Source organism: Hemisphaericaspora subhashii (assembly GCF_019202705.1).
Source record: "Hemisphaericaspora subhashii strain CBS 10753 chromosome Unknown scaffold125, whole genome shotgun sequence".
Taxonomy (NCBI): Eukaryota; Fungi; Ascomycota; class Pichiomycetes; order Serinales; family Debaryomycetaceae; genus Hemisphaericaspora; species Hemisphaericaspora subhashii.
In genome coordinates this window covers 1-16,189 of record NW_026057357.1, presented here as the reverse complement: position 1 = coordinate 16,189, position 16,189 = coordinate 1, and the positions used below count along the sequence as shown (strand labels likewise).

At 34.7% G+C, this 16,189-nt stretch overlaps 5 protein-coding genes across 5 annotated transcripts; 2 read left to right on the top strand and 3 right to left on the bottom strand. All coding sequences in view use genetic code 12, as the record gives it.

The window, feature by feature from the left end:
- Positions 1-697: 697 nt before the first annotated feature.
- Positions 698-4,375, bottom strand: PMC1 (calcium-transporting ATPase; the record flags this gene model as incomplete). Its single annotated transcript, XM_049408620.1, has 1 exon — positions 698-4,375. The coding sequence occupies one exon, from the start codon at positions 4,373-4,375 to the stop codon at positions 698-700; it is 3,678 nt and encodes a 1,225-aa protein (XP_049262074.1).
- A 4,104-nt stretch (positions 4,376-8,479) lies between these two features.
- On the top strand, positions 8,480-9,013 carry J8A68_004639 (uncharacterized protein; the record flags this gene model as incomplete). Its single annotated transcript, XM_049408619.1, has 1 exon — positions 8,480-9,013. The coding sequence occupies one exon, from the start codon at positions 8,480-8,482 to the stop codon at positions 9,011-9,013; it is 534 nt and encodes a 177-aa protein (XP_049262073.1).
- Positions 9,014-9,192: 179 nt separating this feature from the next.
- On the bottom strand, positions 9,193-13,683 carry J8A68_004638 (uncharacterized protein; the record flags this gene model as incomplete). Its single annotated transcript, XM_049408618.1, has 1 exon — positions 9,193-13,683. The coding sequence occupies one exon, from the start codon at positions 13,681-13,683 to the stop codon at positions 9,193-9,195; it is 4,491 nt and encodes a 1,496-aa protein (XP_049262072.1).
- Positions 13,684-13,933: 250 nt separating this feature from the next.
- J8A68_004637 (uncharacterized protein) lies at positions 13,934-14,373 on the top strand (the record flags this gene model as incomplete). The annotated part of the gene is made up of 2 exons (XM_049408617.1): positions 13,934-13,944; positions 14,073-14,373. The coding sequence occupies 2 exons, from the start codon at positions 13,934-13,936 to the stop codon at positions 14,371-14,373; spliced, it is 312 nt and encodes a 103-aa protein (XP_049262071.1).
- Positions 14,374-14,481: 108 nt separating this feature from the next.
- J8A68_004636 (Golgi transport complex subunit) lies at positions 14,482-15,297 on the bottom strand (the record flags this gene model as incomplete). The annotated part of the gene is made up of 1 exon (XM_049408616.1): positions 14,482-15,297. One exon carries the CDS (start codon positions 15,295-15,297, stop codon positions 14,482-14,484), a length of 816 nt encoding a protein of 271 aa, XP_049262070.1.
- Between the last annotated feature and the right edge of the window lie 892 nt (positions 15,298-16,189).

Here is a 16,189-nt window from a genome sequence, read left to right as displayed (position 1 = left end):
AGAAACTCGTACAGTCCGCAGCAACCTGGTATAAAGATGTTTTAGAGAGAGTTATTTATATTTATACCAGAGTAGAGAATCTATAGAAGAACCTCGTTGAGCGATTAGAAGATAGACACTAGCAGCTATCAAAAAAACCACTTGGAATACCTCTCTTAACAGGATTGTACTACATACGCATGTTCATGGCTTGCATATATCCGCGATTTGTATATGCACACGTCTTGTGGCTAATTAGATAAGTTTTGCAACACAAAAATTGCGCATTTCTTATGTATAATTTGCCACAAATAGTCTTCAATTCTTTATCACCGAGCTTATGAATGTCGTTGAAATGGGAGTTGGCCGGATAAACACCGATCCCCCTATGGAGCCTTGGTAGTGCCTCTATTTTCCTGATCCACATACTGATCTTCAGAAGCAGCGCATGAGTGGCCACTGGTACCATGACGACCTAATTCAGAAACAGCGATAGTATTGACAGTTATACAAAACTGCTGGAAGGACATTTTACAAATTGGCAAGCTGAAAAGATGCTAGACAAAACTTCCAAGGGTTGCTACAATGACTTCTTTGAATAGTTATATTATCTATAACAATTTTCTATAAAAAAAAATAAATATCTATTAATATTTGATTAATATACAAAAGGTCCTATATATAAAAAATAAGAACTTTTCGATCGCACGAATCATCATCATGATCGTAAATAATCAACCTCTCCTTCTTCCTCTCCACCATCTTCCAATTCAGCGTTCTTCTTCTTTCTCTTCAACCAACCGAACCCAACAATATAAAGGAATTTTTTGAATGCCCTAGCAGGGAAAATACGTTCAACCCATACATTAGGTATAATTCTAATGATAATACCAACTGGAATACTACTAAGTCCACAAATCATCGCAGTAGCCCACATACCTGGAGTTTGCTCGGCAATACTAAATGAAGCACCACCAACAAACATAATCAAAACTTGGAATCCACCAATTATTAAAGCAATTGAAATGAAATACCAATTTCTAAATAAATGGGATACGAAATTTAAATTTTCTGCAGTAATTCTACCTCTAACTGTGTCTATTTCGTCAGCTTCATCAAGCTTTCTCGTTACGAACAATTTCCAAAATTGTAACCAAACAAAAGTGTTAAACGTCATAGATGCTAGTTGGGCCTTTTCATGACTGGTAACGTCATCGCCAAAGAATATTTTTGGACCAGCAAAATACAATGTAAACGTAATAGCTAATTGAGCAATTGCTTGACCCATAATCATTTTCCACATCGATGTAGAAATCAATGGGGAATATCTACCAGCTGGTCTTCGATTCAAGAACGCATCATCAGGTTTGTCAGTCGCCAAGGCTAAAGCAGCAAGAGTATCCATAATAAGATTCACCCATAATAATTGAACAGCAGTCAAAACCGATTGATTTTCCAGTGATGAAACAGCAGAAACAAATGTCACAACACAAGCAGTGATATTCACCGTTAATTGGAATTGAATGAATTTCTTAATAGATATAGCAACCGTTCTACCCCATTTGATAGCTTGGACAATATCGGTAAAATCATCAGTCATTAAGATAATATCAGAAGCTTCTCTAGCAACTTCAGTACCGGCAATACCCATTGAGAAACCAACATCGGCCAATTTCAAAGCAGGAGCATCATTAGTACCATCACCAGTAACTGCAACAACTTCACCAGCTTTACGTAACGTATCAACAAGGATTCGTTTGTCTTCAGGTGATGAACGAGCCAATACTCTCAATTGTGGAACTATTCTATTTCTTTCAGCTGGAGATAATTTTCTAAATTGAGGTCCTTCCATATATGCATATTCATTAGATAAATCGTCAGCAGTTAAGATGTGACATGCTTTACTGATGGATTTGGCTGTGTTTAAATTATCACCAGTGACCATACGAACAGTAACACCAGCTCTCTTACATTGTAACACGGCTTGAGGAACACCTTCTTTCAATGGATCTTGAATACCTACCAATGCATCAAGAATAAAATCCTTTGGAACATCACTTGAATTCTCAGAAGTGTTAACTAAAAAGTCTGGATTAGCTTCTTTCGGATTTCCTTTTTGTGCCAAACCTGGTGGTGGCCAATTATCTAAGCCAACGAAATCCTGGTGACCCAAAGCAATAGTTCTAAGAGCATCATTTGCATATTCGTCGATCTTGGATAAAACGTCATCTCGCTGGTCTCGACTCAAGGGTATTAAGTCTCCATTAGAATCATTCTGGAATCCACAATTCTTAAATACAATTTCTGCTGCACCTTTAATGTATACTCTATACCCATTGTCAATCTGTAATACAACCCCGGCCCATTTTCTTGAACTTTCAAATGGAATAATTTGAACAATCTTATCAGCATTATCATGTCTAATATCATCAAGTGATTTTCCGAGATCAAACAATTTGAATTTGTCTTTAGCCAAGATTAATAATGCTGATTCGGTCTTATTACCTAAATATGGTTCATCGACAACACCTAATTCTGTTTGAGTTTGTTTCTTCTTTTTCATCAACATTTGATGGAAAACTGATCTTTGTCTTGGTTTTTGTCTTGCCTGTTGGGCTTTTGTTTCATCATATTCAACATTTACAAATGCAGTGGAATTGAGGGTGATATTGGTACATAAAAAAATCTTCAATTCATTAGTGATTTTATGAATTACGTCAATGGATTTACTAATTTTACCGGAATGAGTATCATCAAATTCTAATAAATTACCAGAATTGTCTAATCCAAAAAACCCACGCACTATTCTCATTTTATTTTCAGTTAAAGTTCCTGTTTTATCTGAACAAACGGCGGTAGCACCTCCCATAGTTTCACAACTCCTTAAAACACGGACTAAATTACCATTCTGGGCCATTCGAGTTGTGGCGAACGCTAATGCTAAAGTAACCGCCAATGGAAGCCCTTCTGGAATTGCAACAACCACGATAGTAACGGCAGTGATAATAATATCGATGAATTTCTTACCCTTTTCCGCCGGTTCATAATCATCATAAAGTCCTCCTGGAGCAATATCAATACAAAACCTAATAAATAAGACGACAAATAATACAAGAGCACCAAGGAACCCATATTTGGAAATACCTTCAGCTAAATCGTCTAATCTCTTTTGCATTGGGGTGACTTCATTTGGGTGGGCAAGACTCATCATTGTTCTACCATGAATGGAATTTTCTCCAACTGCAGTAACCAAAGCATTACCTAAACCGGATAATACTTTAGCACCTGAAATTAAGTATGGATCACGTAATTTTATGACTTGACTTCCTATATCTTCCTGGGTAGGTAAATGAGATTTATATATTGACATTGCATAATCAACGGGCACTTTATGAATAGTATGTGATTCACCAGTTAATGCCGATTCATCACATTCAAGTTCTCCTTGGAACAAAATTGAATCAGCAGGAACAACGTCACCAGTTTGGATATTTATGATATCCCCCACAACTAAATCATAAATTGAAACTAATTTCTGTTCCCCATTTCTAATCACAATCAATTCACGATCTTCCTTTTTGGCATTTAATTTAGCAAATTGACGTTCTTTCTGATAGTCATTGGCAGCACCCACCAACACGACAATGCATACAGCAACCAAGATCGCCACACCTTCTACCCAATCCACTTTCGGTAATGGATTTCCATCCTCGTCGTAATGTGTTCCAGTTCCAAAAGTTTCATAAAGCCCCAATGCAAGTGAAACCACAGCAGCAATGGCTAATATAATCAATACTTTATCCTTCATTGTCTCATAACATAATTGTAAAAAACTTTTGGCTGTCTTTTGTGGTAATTTATTAGCACCAAAGTAATGACGCCTTGATTCGAAATCTTGTTCATTATTCTCATCTAATCCTTCTGCCGATGTGTTTAATAATTGACAAAGTTGTTCAAACCCACCTAATTCATACAAAACTTTTAAAGATTTAGGGTCGTGTAAATCGGTTAATTTCCTCGGATTTATCCTCCAATCATGATTATGCCTAGTAGACGTAACCGTAAGGATAGTTGTAAGCTTCTGAAATGTATTTGTTCTATATTCTGGATCCGAATGAGGAGCTGGAATGTCTGAAATTTCAATCTTGTAATCTTCTACATCTCGCATGGATTTGTTCAAGGGTGTAGTAGATGAGGCGGAAGTTAAATCTTCATACGAGGGTCGAGTAGGTAACATTAAGTTGTTATGGTCTATATTATGGTTGTCATTTCCATTAAGGTTGCCATTTGTTATAGGCATATGATGATTGTTGTCGTTAATTGTATCGTCAGTATGTTCATGACTGTCATCGTTAACAGTTGAATCTGCCCCGTCTAAGGAAATCCTGGGTAGCATTTATATATGTAGTTGTTTGTTGTTATGTAAAATGCAAAAAAAGATGAGAGAGGAATGCTTAAATTTATTTGGAATAACTTTTTATCTAAAGTGGAATATTCATTTAATTTAAACTGATGATATATCCTTTAAAAGTGTAAAAATTATGTATGTGTAGTTTATAGATATTATAGATAATCCAAGCCTTTCTCTTAATAATTCTAAAAAAAAAAAATGATGATGAATGATGAATGGATGATAGATAATTTTGAAAAAGGATTGTTGCAAATTAAATTTGAATGATCCTAATTTTTTTTAGTTGATAAGATTTTAAATGATTTTTAAAAGAAAGAGAAGCCGGGGATATTACACTTACTAATTTACTATGTATTTTAATTTCTATTAAGTTTCACAATTCTCAAGGGGAAAAAGAGGCTATGCTATGGAACGAGTTTTCCCTTGTATGCAGGATATTTTTGCAGAGTTTTCAATAATAAATTATTTTTTATAATTTATTAGAATTTTTAGACCATGCATATTTTATTTTTTTGCTTTGTTTCTTCCTACCACAGTTTGAAGGCTTTATCGTTGATTATATCAGAGTCATCACCATATACTTACAGACAATTCGAAAATTATAATACACCCTTTGCTAATTGGTGGCACATTTTTTTTTTTGGATACTTCGCCTTGTCAGTAGATTTATATGTGGCACAAAAGATTAGTCGCTAAGGATTTTTCATTCATCGATAATGCTCGTGAATGTAAACCCCACTCGGACAACCCTTTCCATTCTCCTGAAACGCATTGAAAACACGAATCCTACAACACTCTTACTCGACTATCATTCTCTTGTATCTTCTAAACTATTAAAAAAGAAGAGAGTTCTTTAAGAAACGGAACATGCAGGTCATCAAATCCATGCAAAGCAGATATCCGTCATCACATCTCGCTAGTGTTTTAGTAATAATAATCGAGGCTGATTTTTTGAGATTTCTTTTGATTACATGAGAATATTTCTTATAATTTCTTCTGCAAAAAAGAAATTGCGTTGGAATATCCGAGTCAAACACGTTATTTTATTTATTTCTGTATCAAGTATGACTAGAGGCGATGCTTCATGTTTGTTGTTGATGTAAGCTTGAAGTCACTCGATGAGCACATCAACATTGCATTTGCCACGGCTAATTTTCTTCGCTTCAATTTTTATTTTTTTGGAAAAAAAAATTAGGTTTCCAAATCAGGTTAAATTTACCGCGTCAACAAAAAATTTTAGTCCCTCGTTGACTTTCCATATTCAAGCCTCTGAATAGTCTCCCAAACTTCTATCTTATTGAATCAGTAGCGGGGCTTACATTCGTGGCTCTTTCTCAAGTCTTGTTTACAATCACATCTACAAAAAACCAACAGGATAATTTACAGAAGCAATGTTCTTTTTTGTAACATGAACGATGACAGAATTTGGTTTGAGATACGATATAATGTTAACCAGCACACGTCAGAAATGAAACTCAAATGTTTTCAAAATCCCATTCCTTGTGATGCAGAATGAATCTGCCAAAAACTCTAAATCTCAATTTATCTTTCTTTGGCGGAAGGTAGTCGCATTAGTCTATCTCCTTTGGAGAAACCCCTGAAATTTCCACTTATGTTGTTTCATAGATACTGATGGTGGCAACAAGCTTTTTTCTTGGCCACGAATAATAAGCTATTGTACCCTGAATACGACAACATCACATAGCCTGGTTTCATTATCGCCCGTATAAGTCCGATCTTGTTTTTTCTTGAGCCATGTTCTTGGCAGGCACAAAATACGTTTCTCTCTATCAACATCAAATATTTCTGATTCTTGGTTTGATTGCGAAATTGATTTGCTTTTAATTCCGAGAAAAGGCTTTGTTGCTAAATCAAAAGACTATCAGCAAGGCTTAGACTTTAGATTCTCCTAGATCTGCACACAATACAAAATGGCTGCAACAAAGCTGATAAAAAAACGAGAGACTAAATAGAACGGACTCCAGTTCTGCAGTAGGATGATAATAGACATGAGAACTTCTGAGAGGAAGAAAATATGACTATATGCGTAACATTCTGGAGCTTTCTTTATTCAGAGTTGAGTATCATCTTACGATCTTTACTCGTAAATATCATTGTCTATCTATTACAAGAAAACCGTGTCTTTTTTTGGCTTCGCCTGGTTCTCTTCAGCTTTCCAAACGATATTTGTATAAAGATATCTTCCCTAGATGATTTTCCAACTTTTTAATCATATTCCCTCAAAGTAAACTAAGCCTGCAAGAAATGAGACAATTACAACGTTTCAAGCTAACCAGGCTTAGGATAAAAATTTATACTAAGAGCTGATAGAATACTACATTAAATAGTTATAGAAAATCTTATCCTCTACATCCCTCAAAATCGTAATCCCCTTAAAAAGCCGTTTTCTACTTTCAATTAGGTAACTCTAATTGTCAAAGGTAAATTCTTTCTCAAGATACTTTTGTCTAACAAATTCACATCCAAAATGGCTGCAAAAAAAACTGCACACTGATATTTCGCACCCGTTAAAGTGGAATGGTATTTATATAGTAGATTTTATCTATACATATATGATGTCAAGGTCTGTTTTATGATATATTTCTTCAGTCCAATTCTGAAGCTTAGACAGTGGCGACTGTGTTCAAAGAGTACTCAGCCTGGTTTGAGGCTGATCAACAATTTTGCGAGACTAAATTGCTTAAACGAATTGGTTACATTTGGTGTTCCGATTTTAGAAAAATACAGACAACAAATTGTAGCAGCTTAAGTCTGTGTTAGTAATCTTAATTCTTGACTTGACTAGTCTTCTAGTTGATCCGAAGCCTTGTTGTATCTTATTTCTATATTTTCAAAATCAAACGTTGGACAATGGCTAATAACTTTCGAACCCAGGATGCATCCTGATCTTAGCTGATCAGCCAATTTAACACTTCGGTCATAATTCGTCAAAAAGACCTTTACTCAAGAAGATAAATCGGGTAGTTAGAAGCAAAGGAGTATTTGGTGCACAACGTAAAATAAAAGGCCCCCCCTGGGCCAGCCAATGTATAACTTTTTCATCGTCAGGAATGATTCGAAAACTCATTTCACTGGACAAAAAAGGCTCTATTGATAGATCCTAAGTTTCTCTCCAGAATGGGATTCTGGAATATTCTTCAAATGAAACAAGAGGGTAGTTTTAAAATAGAAAATATAACCTTTCACCTTTTCTGTAAAAAAATTCAAAATCTAAAATTTCCCAAAAAAATTACGAAAATTACCAAAAATTATTTCGGTGCAAAGAACTGGTCTCAGGTGCAAATAATTAGACTCAGCGTATACCTAGAGGATGAAGTTTTTATACACCTTCAAAATTATGATGAAAATACAAGCATATGGTACTATTTTATTCAAAAGAAAATTTTATCACGTGATCCAAAAAATCTGAATGGAGTAAAAAATTCACTTTCTTTGATTTGCAAGCATGCCCTGCTGGCCAAACGGTTAAGGCATCCGCCTCCTAAGCGGGAGACTCCGGGTTCGAGTCCCGGGTAGGGTTTCGAAGTGGTTTCCATTTTTTTACAATTTTTTAATGGGATACATGTAGCCTTCTTATTAAGAAGTGTTAGAGTGATTAGATCACCTGATTTACTAAACAAATATGTAACATTGTTCATGTTTCGATTGCGATTCGTTCAAAAACCAACACAAGCGAGAATATGTTATGCACCCTCCTTTCTTTTGGAATAAAAGTATTTCCTTCATTGGAGAAACATTTAATGACAAGAACTATGGTAAATACCATTTAGACTCTTATATAGCCCCAAGCATGGAGAATATTGGTAAAAAAGAGTAGAAATGTAACTTGGGTGCAAAAAAAATGGGAAGTTGTAATCCAGCAACAACAATCTACAGAAAAAACGTTTTGATAAGAAAAATAAAACCCCGTATTTCGGGAATGTAACAGATCTTCTCTTCTTTGTTTGATTCAAGTAAGACAGTCAGCCGCTCATAGTAACAACAATGATGCCATACCCAATAAATAACTACATGTCGCAATCAAGCACGCGTGTGATATTAGAGCATATTAAATATATCTTAATAGGCATGTTCCCAGTATTGATAACAACCTATCTAATTCCGAAATTCATTGGACCTGAAAGTTTTGAATATATAGAGACTAACTTTAGGGCTCATTTACTTTCAAAACCATATTGTGACTCACGTCCAGATGAGTGTCGAATATTAATGGATTTAAATTATGGAGATCCTAAAGCTTTGAGAAGGAAATATTATGCACCTTACGAGGCTTACTATCTTCGTCACTATACGATTGAAATATGGGATGAGTACGTGCTTAAGTTAATAACAATGTATCCCTCTAAGAAATTGGTATTGTTTATTGCCACAAGTTTATACGAGCTAGATAATGAAGACGAATTTTTTGCTCAATTTGTAGTAGGAATGGAGATTTTGTTGGGGATTTTTGATTCAATGGCATATCAAGTAGTAAAAGGAGTAATTGTTTCAAGGGTATGGATTCTCCTTATTCTTGCAGGAATATTCACAGTAATAGAAACCTGGGGTGCAGTGTTCAAGACTTTACGTATTATACTTCGGAATACAAGTTCTGTTTATTAGTCTACATAGTCCTTAATAAAGTAATTTAAAAAATATGCTGGCAATTTTAGAATCAGCACAGTAAAGAATAACAAGATGTGAACTTGATAGAGATGTTTGACGTTCAAATATATCTGTTCCATCAATGCTTTAGTTTTAAATTATCACATTAAATAAAATATACACTAGAGTAACTTTTTTCAAAATCCAAAACTAAATGCACTCATGTCCGGCTCTTCAAAAGCTTGTGCGGGTGGCGGAGTCTTGTTCTTCATACTCGCTTGCTGCTTCATTTTAGCGGCAATCTGTGGAAGTTGTTTCTTCTTTTTCAGTGGTTGATCAAATGAAAAGGAATTGAGCAAATTAGGAACACCTCCATTGCTTGTTCCAGTGAAATATTCATCCATCTTTTCCTTCCCTGTTGGACTGATTGGTGATCCCCAATCAATACTTTCGGCAATTTCTGTTTCTGAAAATGACCAAGTTCTTAACAAAAGTAATGCAAGATAATCACACCCCATTCGAGTATATATTAAACAAACTTTAACAATAAACTGGAACTCTTCATATTTGGATATATCCAATGAACCCTTGAAATAATTGATCTTTCTCTGTCTCAAATCATTGAACAATAAAATAAGTACAGGATCATCTCGCAAGAAACTTTGACCCTTTGTGGAAACATTTAAATGCTGTACACTTCTTTCCGAAAATTGATCTCGATTCTGCATGACAATATCAAGAGGTGATCTAATTAATGCTTGAATAGATAATTCTTTACTTCCCATTTGCCAAAACATCCAACTTGTAGTCCAACGATCACCATTCAAAACAGCTTTAGGTAAAATATAATTCTCAATCACAGTAATCAAACTTTGTTTATCATTTTCATCATGTGGCTTTGCAGTTCCACTATAGACTTTAGCAATGGCAATTGCCAATGCAACATCACCAACTCTACTGGCTAATGTACTACAACAATCAGCAGGAGCATCTCCAAGCAAGAAGAAATATGCAGCATCCATGAATCTATGCTTTCCTAACAATACAAAAGCATTCTTCAACGCGGCGGATTTCCACCTAGTTTGAGTGAAATCATTACTCAAAAACTTCAACATCTTCTGTTGCTCTTGATGACTAACCGTTCTCCATAATCCAATCAAAATTTGCTTTTTGTGAAGCGCTAAATAAAACAATGAAACCCTGCCAGATGGATCACGATTCTCACTAAATTCATTTCTGGCCGCATTTTCAATAATCTTAATTAATCTATCTGTTTTGATCCAGTATGCCAATCCAGTTTGTCTAATTGATTCCCAAGTCATCCTATGCTTATAGTGATCTTCTACTGCAGCAAGTAACATTTCTTTATTATCTGAATGTAATGCCCAATTAATATCACGCATAGATAGCTTAGTTTGTTTGGTTGATAATTGAAATAATTTAAATCCGATCATGAAACGAATACCATTATCATCAAGGCTTGGCAAATGCTTGGTCAATTCTTTAACAATTGCAACGACCGATATAAGCGTACTTTGTTGATGCCTGGTTAATAATGGCAACGAAATCTTCATCAAGTTTTCAGTCAATAGATCCGCCATTTCATCGTTAAATTTGGAGAATACGTCAATACTGAAAAGCTGTGACATTCTTCTTTGCAACGCCCCTTTGGCTTTCGGAGCATCTTCCTTGATGGAAATCCCCAGAGTACTATGGATCTCCTCTTCGATATTCATATTCAAGTCCCATGTAATTGCTTCACCATTACGTAGATCATGAAACAACTTAACCAAAATCTTTTTCACCGAGTTAACTTGACTCATAAACAAACCCTGAATGAGAAATTGTGGGTGATATATAGGTAATGGTCCATTCAACACTCGAACTAACTGCGAAATATCATAAACCATTTCTTCCATAGGTTTAGTCACAGTCTTATACCCGCCTCCATCATCTTCCTCTTCTACCTCGCTATCAACAACTTCATCACTGTCGCTCTCATCATCAACGCCAAACATACTAGGTTGCTTCCAGGATCTTCCTTCTGTACTATATCCAGTCATCAATTGTCGAATCATAGAATCAATTGTTCTAGAACCCAATTTCACCCATCTATCATCAATGAAAAATTGATTTCCACTCCCAATGATCAAATATCCTCCATCTAACCAAATCAGATCACCAATTTCATGAGATGTGTAATCGGAAATATCAATTTTTTTCAAGCAAGCAAACGTAGGTATTTTGTTAGTATAATCATAACGTAATTGAGTATACAACAATACGAATCGACTGAATCCAATCGATAAGATTGCATTTGAGGTCAGTTTTTCTGTGGATGCACTGATGAATGTCCAATCTAAATCTTTCACTGGTCCATTCTCTTCTGGGAAAGTTTCTTCATATTCCAATACACCTTGATTTACATCCCATACTGTCAAGACTGAGCCAGTTTCGTCAACAACGGCAAATTTATTTATAATGGTTGATCCATGAATCTTGCTTGCTCGCTTAATGTTGGTGACCAATGAGTGGGTAAGTTTCCATTGTAAGGTTTCGGTATTTGAATAATCAAGTGTATAACATCTCAATAGGCCATTTTCATCAATGACTGTGACTAAGCTTTTGGTCGAATCTTGTATAAATGCATCCACTGTCCCAATCTGGAATATCTTTTCATCCTGAGGGAGACCAGCAATATTTTGTGAATTGAATCCAATTTTTGTTATGAAATTCGACTTGCTATAACTCAAAGAAAGTCTCCATGCTTTGACAATATCATTCTCAAATACAGCGAAGATACAATATTGTTTCAACAGGGTAGAATTATCTGGGAATTCGGTTAATATGAATGCTCGTGGTTCCAGAAACTTGTCAGCTAAATCAATATCTTGTCTAAGGACCAAATCAGCCGGCTGATCATCATTGGTAGACCCATTACAATCCCAAACACTAAGGTGTCCATCTCGTTCAATTGATACCACAATATGCCTTCTTTTGTTGCCTATTGGAGGTTCAACGTCATTTATAATGGCAGCACTGGATATTCCTTTCTTGCTAGGGGTGATATCTCCACAATTTAAATGATCTACATTTAACTGGAATCTCTTTGTGACTGACATTAAATGATACTTATTCTCTGTCAATAGCATTGCTTCCCAAATATAATTATGTTCTGGAAAATTCAGGATAGATAAAAGTATATTATTGTTTGTGAAAGATGAATTTGACTTGACCACTTTTCTAATTGATTTAGTATGTCCTTGGAATTTACTTAATAAAATTATACCAGAATCCTTGGTAGGATCTAATAATTTTCTAAAATCAATAGTGTTAAATCGGATTGTATTTTTTATTCGATCATGAATTATAATTGAAAGTGCGTGGATCCTAGGATCATTATTTAAAACTGTAACATCTTTCATTAATACAGGGTGCAATACATCAGTGATATACTCTTGCGACTGGATTAACTCTTTTGTAATGACTTCAGCTTGATATTTTGATTTATGAATATCAAACAGTCCAAATGGGAAAGAATTCTCACTGAATTTATATGAAACATGATGATTAAGTGGCTTAAATTGAATATTACTTGGTGGATATTGAGAAATGTTTGTTATTGCAAAACATTTAATATCCCCAGTCTCTGAAATTACGAGCAATAAATCCAAATCATCTAGATTTAATCCTTCAAAAACACCAGAATTATGTAATTTTTTCAACTGTTGCATCAAGCTTGACTTTAGGAAATAATTTTCAATAATTACAATAGTATAAATATTGGGGAAACATTCACTTAAATCCAAAGTCATCCAATTTCGTATATGATTATGCCCATTCACTTCATAAGAAGCCCAGACGTGGAATTTAAAGTCATTTGTAAATGAATAAATGATATCACTACTATCGTCTTCATTCTCAAGATTTAAATATCCACGAATATTCTTGATATTAGCCATCGCAGCATCCGTTATTCGCCTTTTATGTTTACTGTTGCCGGGAGAACATTGATCAGCTGACCTGATCCTCCAATGAAATTTCGTCACATATGAATGGTTGGGGTGTTGAAGATAAGCAACTTCAAAAAGCGTATTTTCATTACCGTAGTTAATTCTTGTCCATACTTTAATAATACGATCATATGCACCACTGGTTGTAAAAATCTTGCTACCATTCGAAGTTATATCAATCGAAGTGACAGGATTGGCTTCGGCAGATTCCCATCTTTTATTAATTTTCAATTCCCCATATTCATCATACAAATGATACAAATATAATGTCTTGTCAGTAGCCACCACAAATTCATTCTCACAAATGGCCCATTTAATACAATTAACCAGTTGTTTATCTTCAACTTCGAATTCCATAGCTTGTTGCCACTTAGGTATTTTCATATATTCATTCACTGGTTTGAATATAACTATTCGAGATTCAATCGAGATCATAATAAATCCATTCAGGTCATTTACATCAATGGCATATGGATCTCTATCTAAATATATCGTTTGTAGATTCTTGTCTATATTGTCAGGATTAGGATTCTTATTGGATTCCAACACAGTTGCACCCGTGATGATTAAATTGTTACCTGACCCATAAACCAATATATGATGATTCTTCCAATTTCCCTGGCCAACGGAATACGGTGTCTTATTCACCTCTCCAGGTACAAATGTTATCGTCATACAAGTTCCTCTTTTATCTTCTTGTTTGAATTGAATGAACGAAAAGACGATTGGTTGGAAAGTAGGGGTGGACAGGTTAAAAAAATGGCAGCACGGGGATATTTCCAATTCCGGTCAGACTGCTAGACTAATCACGTGATACAACTTTTTTCGATTAAAACCGACCGGAGTTTGACTATTTTTCCAAATCCTTACATCGTATGATTAGAAATCTAGTTGAAGAGAGACCAATACATTCAAATATAACAATATGGGAGCAAGGTATGTATAGCCTATTCAATTCTGTTGATGACTGTTCGTATACTAACTAGTAGACTTTTCAGTTGTAAAGACCAAAGAAAAGCACTCGCCATTTGCTTACAAAGATCACCTTGCGTGCTAATAGAAAGAAATAACCCCAAAGATTGCCTTAATAACCCCGAATTAAAGAAAGATCTTCCTGAATTATGTATAGCCAATTTGAAAGCATTTATGGATTGTAAGAATGGTATGTTTGATATGCGTAAAAGAATGAAGGGAAATGCACCACTTTCGACCGGGAAATATGATGAGATTTATGAAAAGTTATCCACTGGTAACTTTGACCCTCATGAAGAAATGAGAAAGTTGGAAGTCTTGAATAGGAATTTATCAAAGCAGAAGCAACTACAAGAAGAGAAAGAAAAAGCCAGAATATCTGGACAATTTTAGATAGATATCATCGCTACTTGTATATAGTCTAATTATTGTGTCTACCTAAAATATCGCTTATAAAATATCTGGATAAGGGAATTTATGCCACTCTAAATAGGTGATTCTCTATGACCTTGATCTCAGGTACGTGTCTTTCAAAGAAACAAGTTTGCTAACAAACTTCTTAAAGATCGGATTGAATTTCGATAGATTAACAAACAACGAATTCAATTCTATCAATTTATCAACATGAGCAAGTAGCTTTTCCCTATTCTTATTACTCTCAAGTTGTGACTTTATACTTTCATACATTTCATCCAATAATCTCTGAAATTCCTCAGCTGTATAAATATTCTCTGAGTCCCCACCTTTCTTGCTAATTGATGCTTTAATCAACTCAAATATTTGTACCACTTTAGATAAATTTGCTTTTACTCTTTTCAACTCTATCAAGTTATTTATAGGTTGTGAATTCTTAGTTGTCGCTTCCAAACTTTTATCTATTTGTTCATTTATCGTCAGCAACTCAGATTGGAGAGAGATGATTGAATTGTTAAGAATATTGATATGATACTGTATTCTCGTCGAACCACCATTCTCTTCTTGTTGATCCCCACTATTAATTCCATGCGGGAATATCAATGCGTTTGATTTCTCCAACGTGTCCAATTTTTGTTTTAGATTATGATTAGACAATTCATTAGTATAATAATCCAAATGCGTTATTAACTCAGAAATATCGTTCGAGACATTTGATAATGAACTTTGGGAATATGTTGAGATTGGCGTGGCACTAGCGGTAGAACCACCTTGGTGAATTATTGATTGGATTAATTTATCGATATACGCCGAGGGATTAAAATTATTATCAAAGAACATCGTTAATGATTCTTCTATATTGCTATCCGATCCTGCTGAAGTGTTCCCTATCAATGACGACATGATGTATGTGTGTGTTTTGTGAGTGGCCCCTGGGTATCCTTGCTTCTGCTGTATGTTTCTTAGAAAGCTGAAAGAATTTTGTAGCGCGCACCAATTTTATTTTCCAATGTTTAGTGCATTGAAGTTAAGGAGGTTTAGGAATATTAGTGAGAATGGTAGTTAAGAACGATTACTGTATGACGCATCGCTTGTGATATGCATACCATGTAGTTAGGACCTTGACAAATATCAACATGCTTCAGAAATAACAATATGTAATCTTTATAGATCACACTACCTGAATAAACTTAGTATCTTAATTCTGTTGGGCTATTGTCGTATGGTAACTTCACTTCCGTTAAGTTTAGCCAGTAATTGGAAGTTACACGACAGCAAAGCCAGATAATGGAAGATCCAACATCAGGCAATTTCAGATGAAAAGGAAGGAATATGAATCTTGGCATGAATAAAGAAGATCATCATGAGATTCTATGGCTGTTTTAAGAAGGAAACAACTGTTTATTTAGATAATATAAAAGAAAGATGATTTGCAAGAATTATCAGTGAAGTAAATAACAAGTATAATTTATAGGGAATTGTATATGAAAGGGAAGTTCATTAAATTGCCAGATGTGTCTAAGTTGGAATCAATACTATTCGGCATCTATAGCATTAATCCGGAAAGTGCTTTATTCGCAGTATCTTGAATATCTTGCGATCCATATTAAGTAATTCAAATATGTCTCTTTCAACTAATATCCTGATAATATTTGATAATTATAATCACCAATATTAACTCAAAATTTTTCTTCTAAAGCTATAGCTTCAATTACAATGATTCAATCAATGGTGGGTTTTCACTAGCATAATAATCCTACAATGAGTTTTCCTATTCTCATAGTAATACATTCAA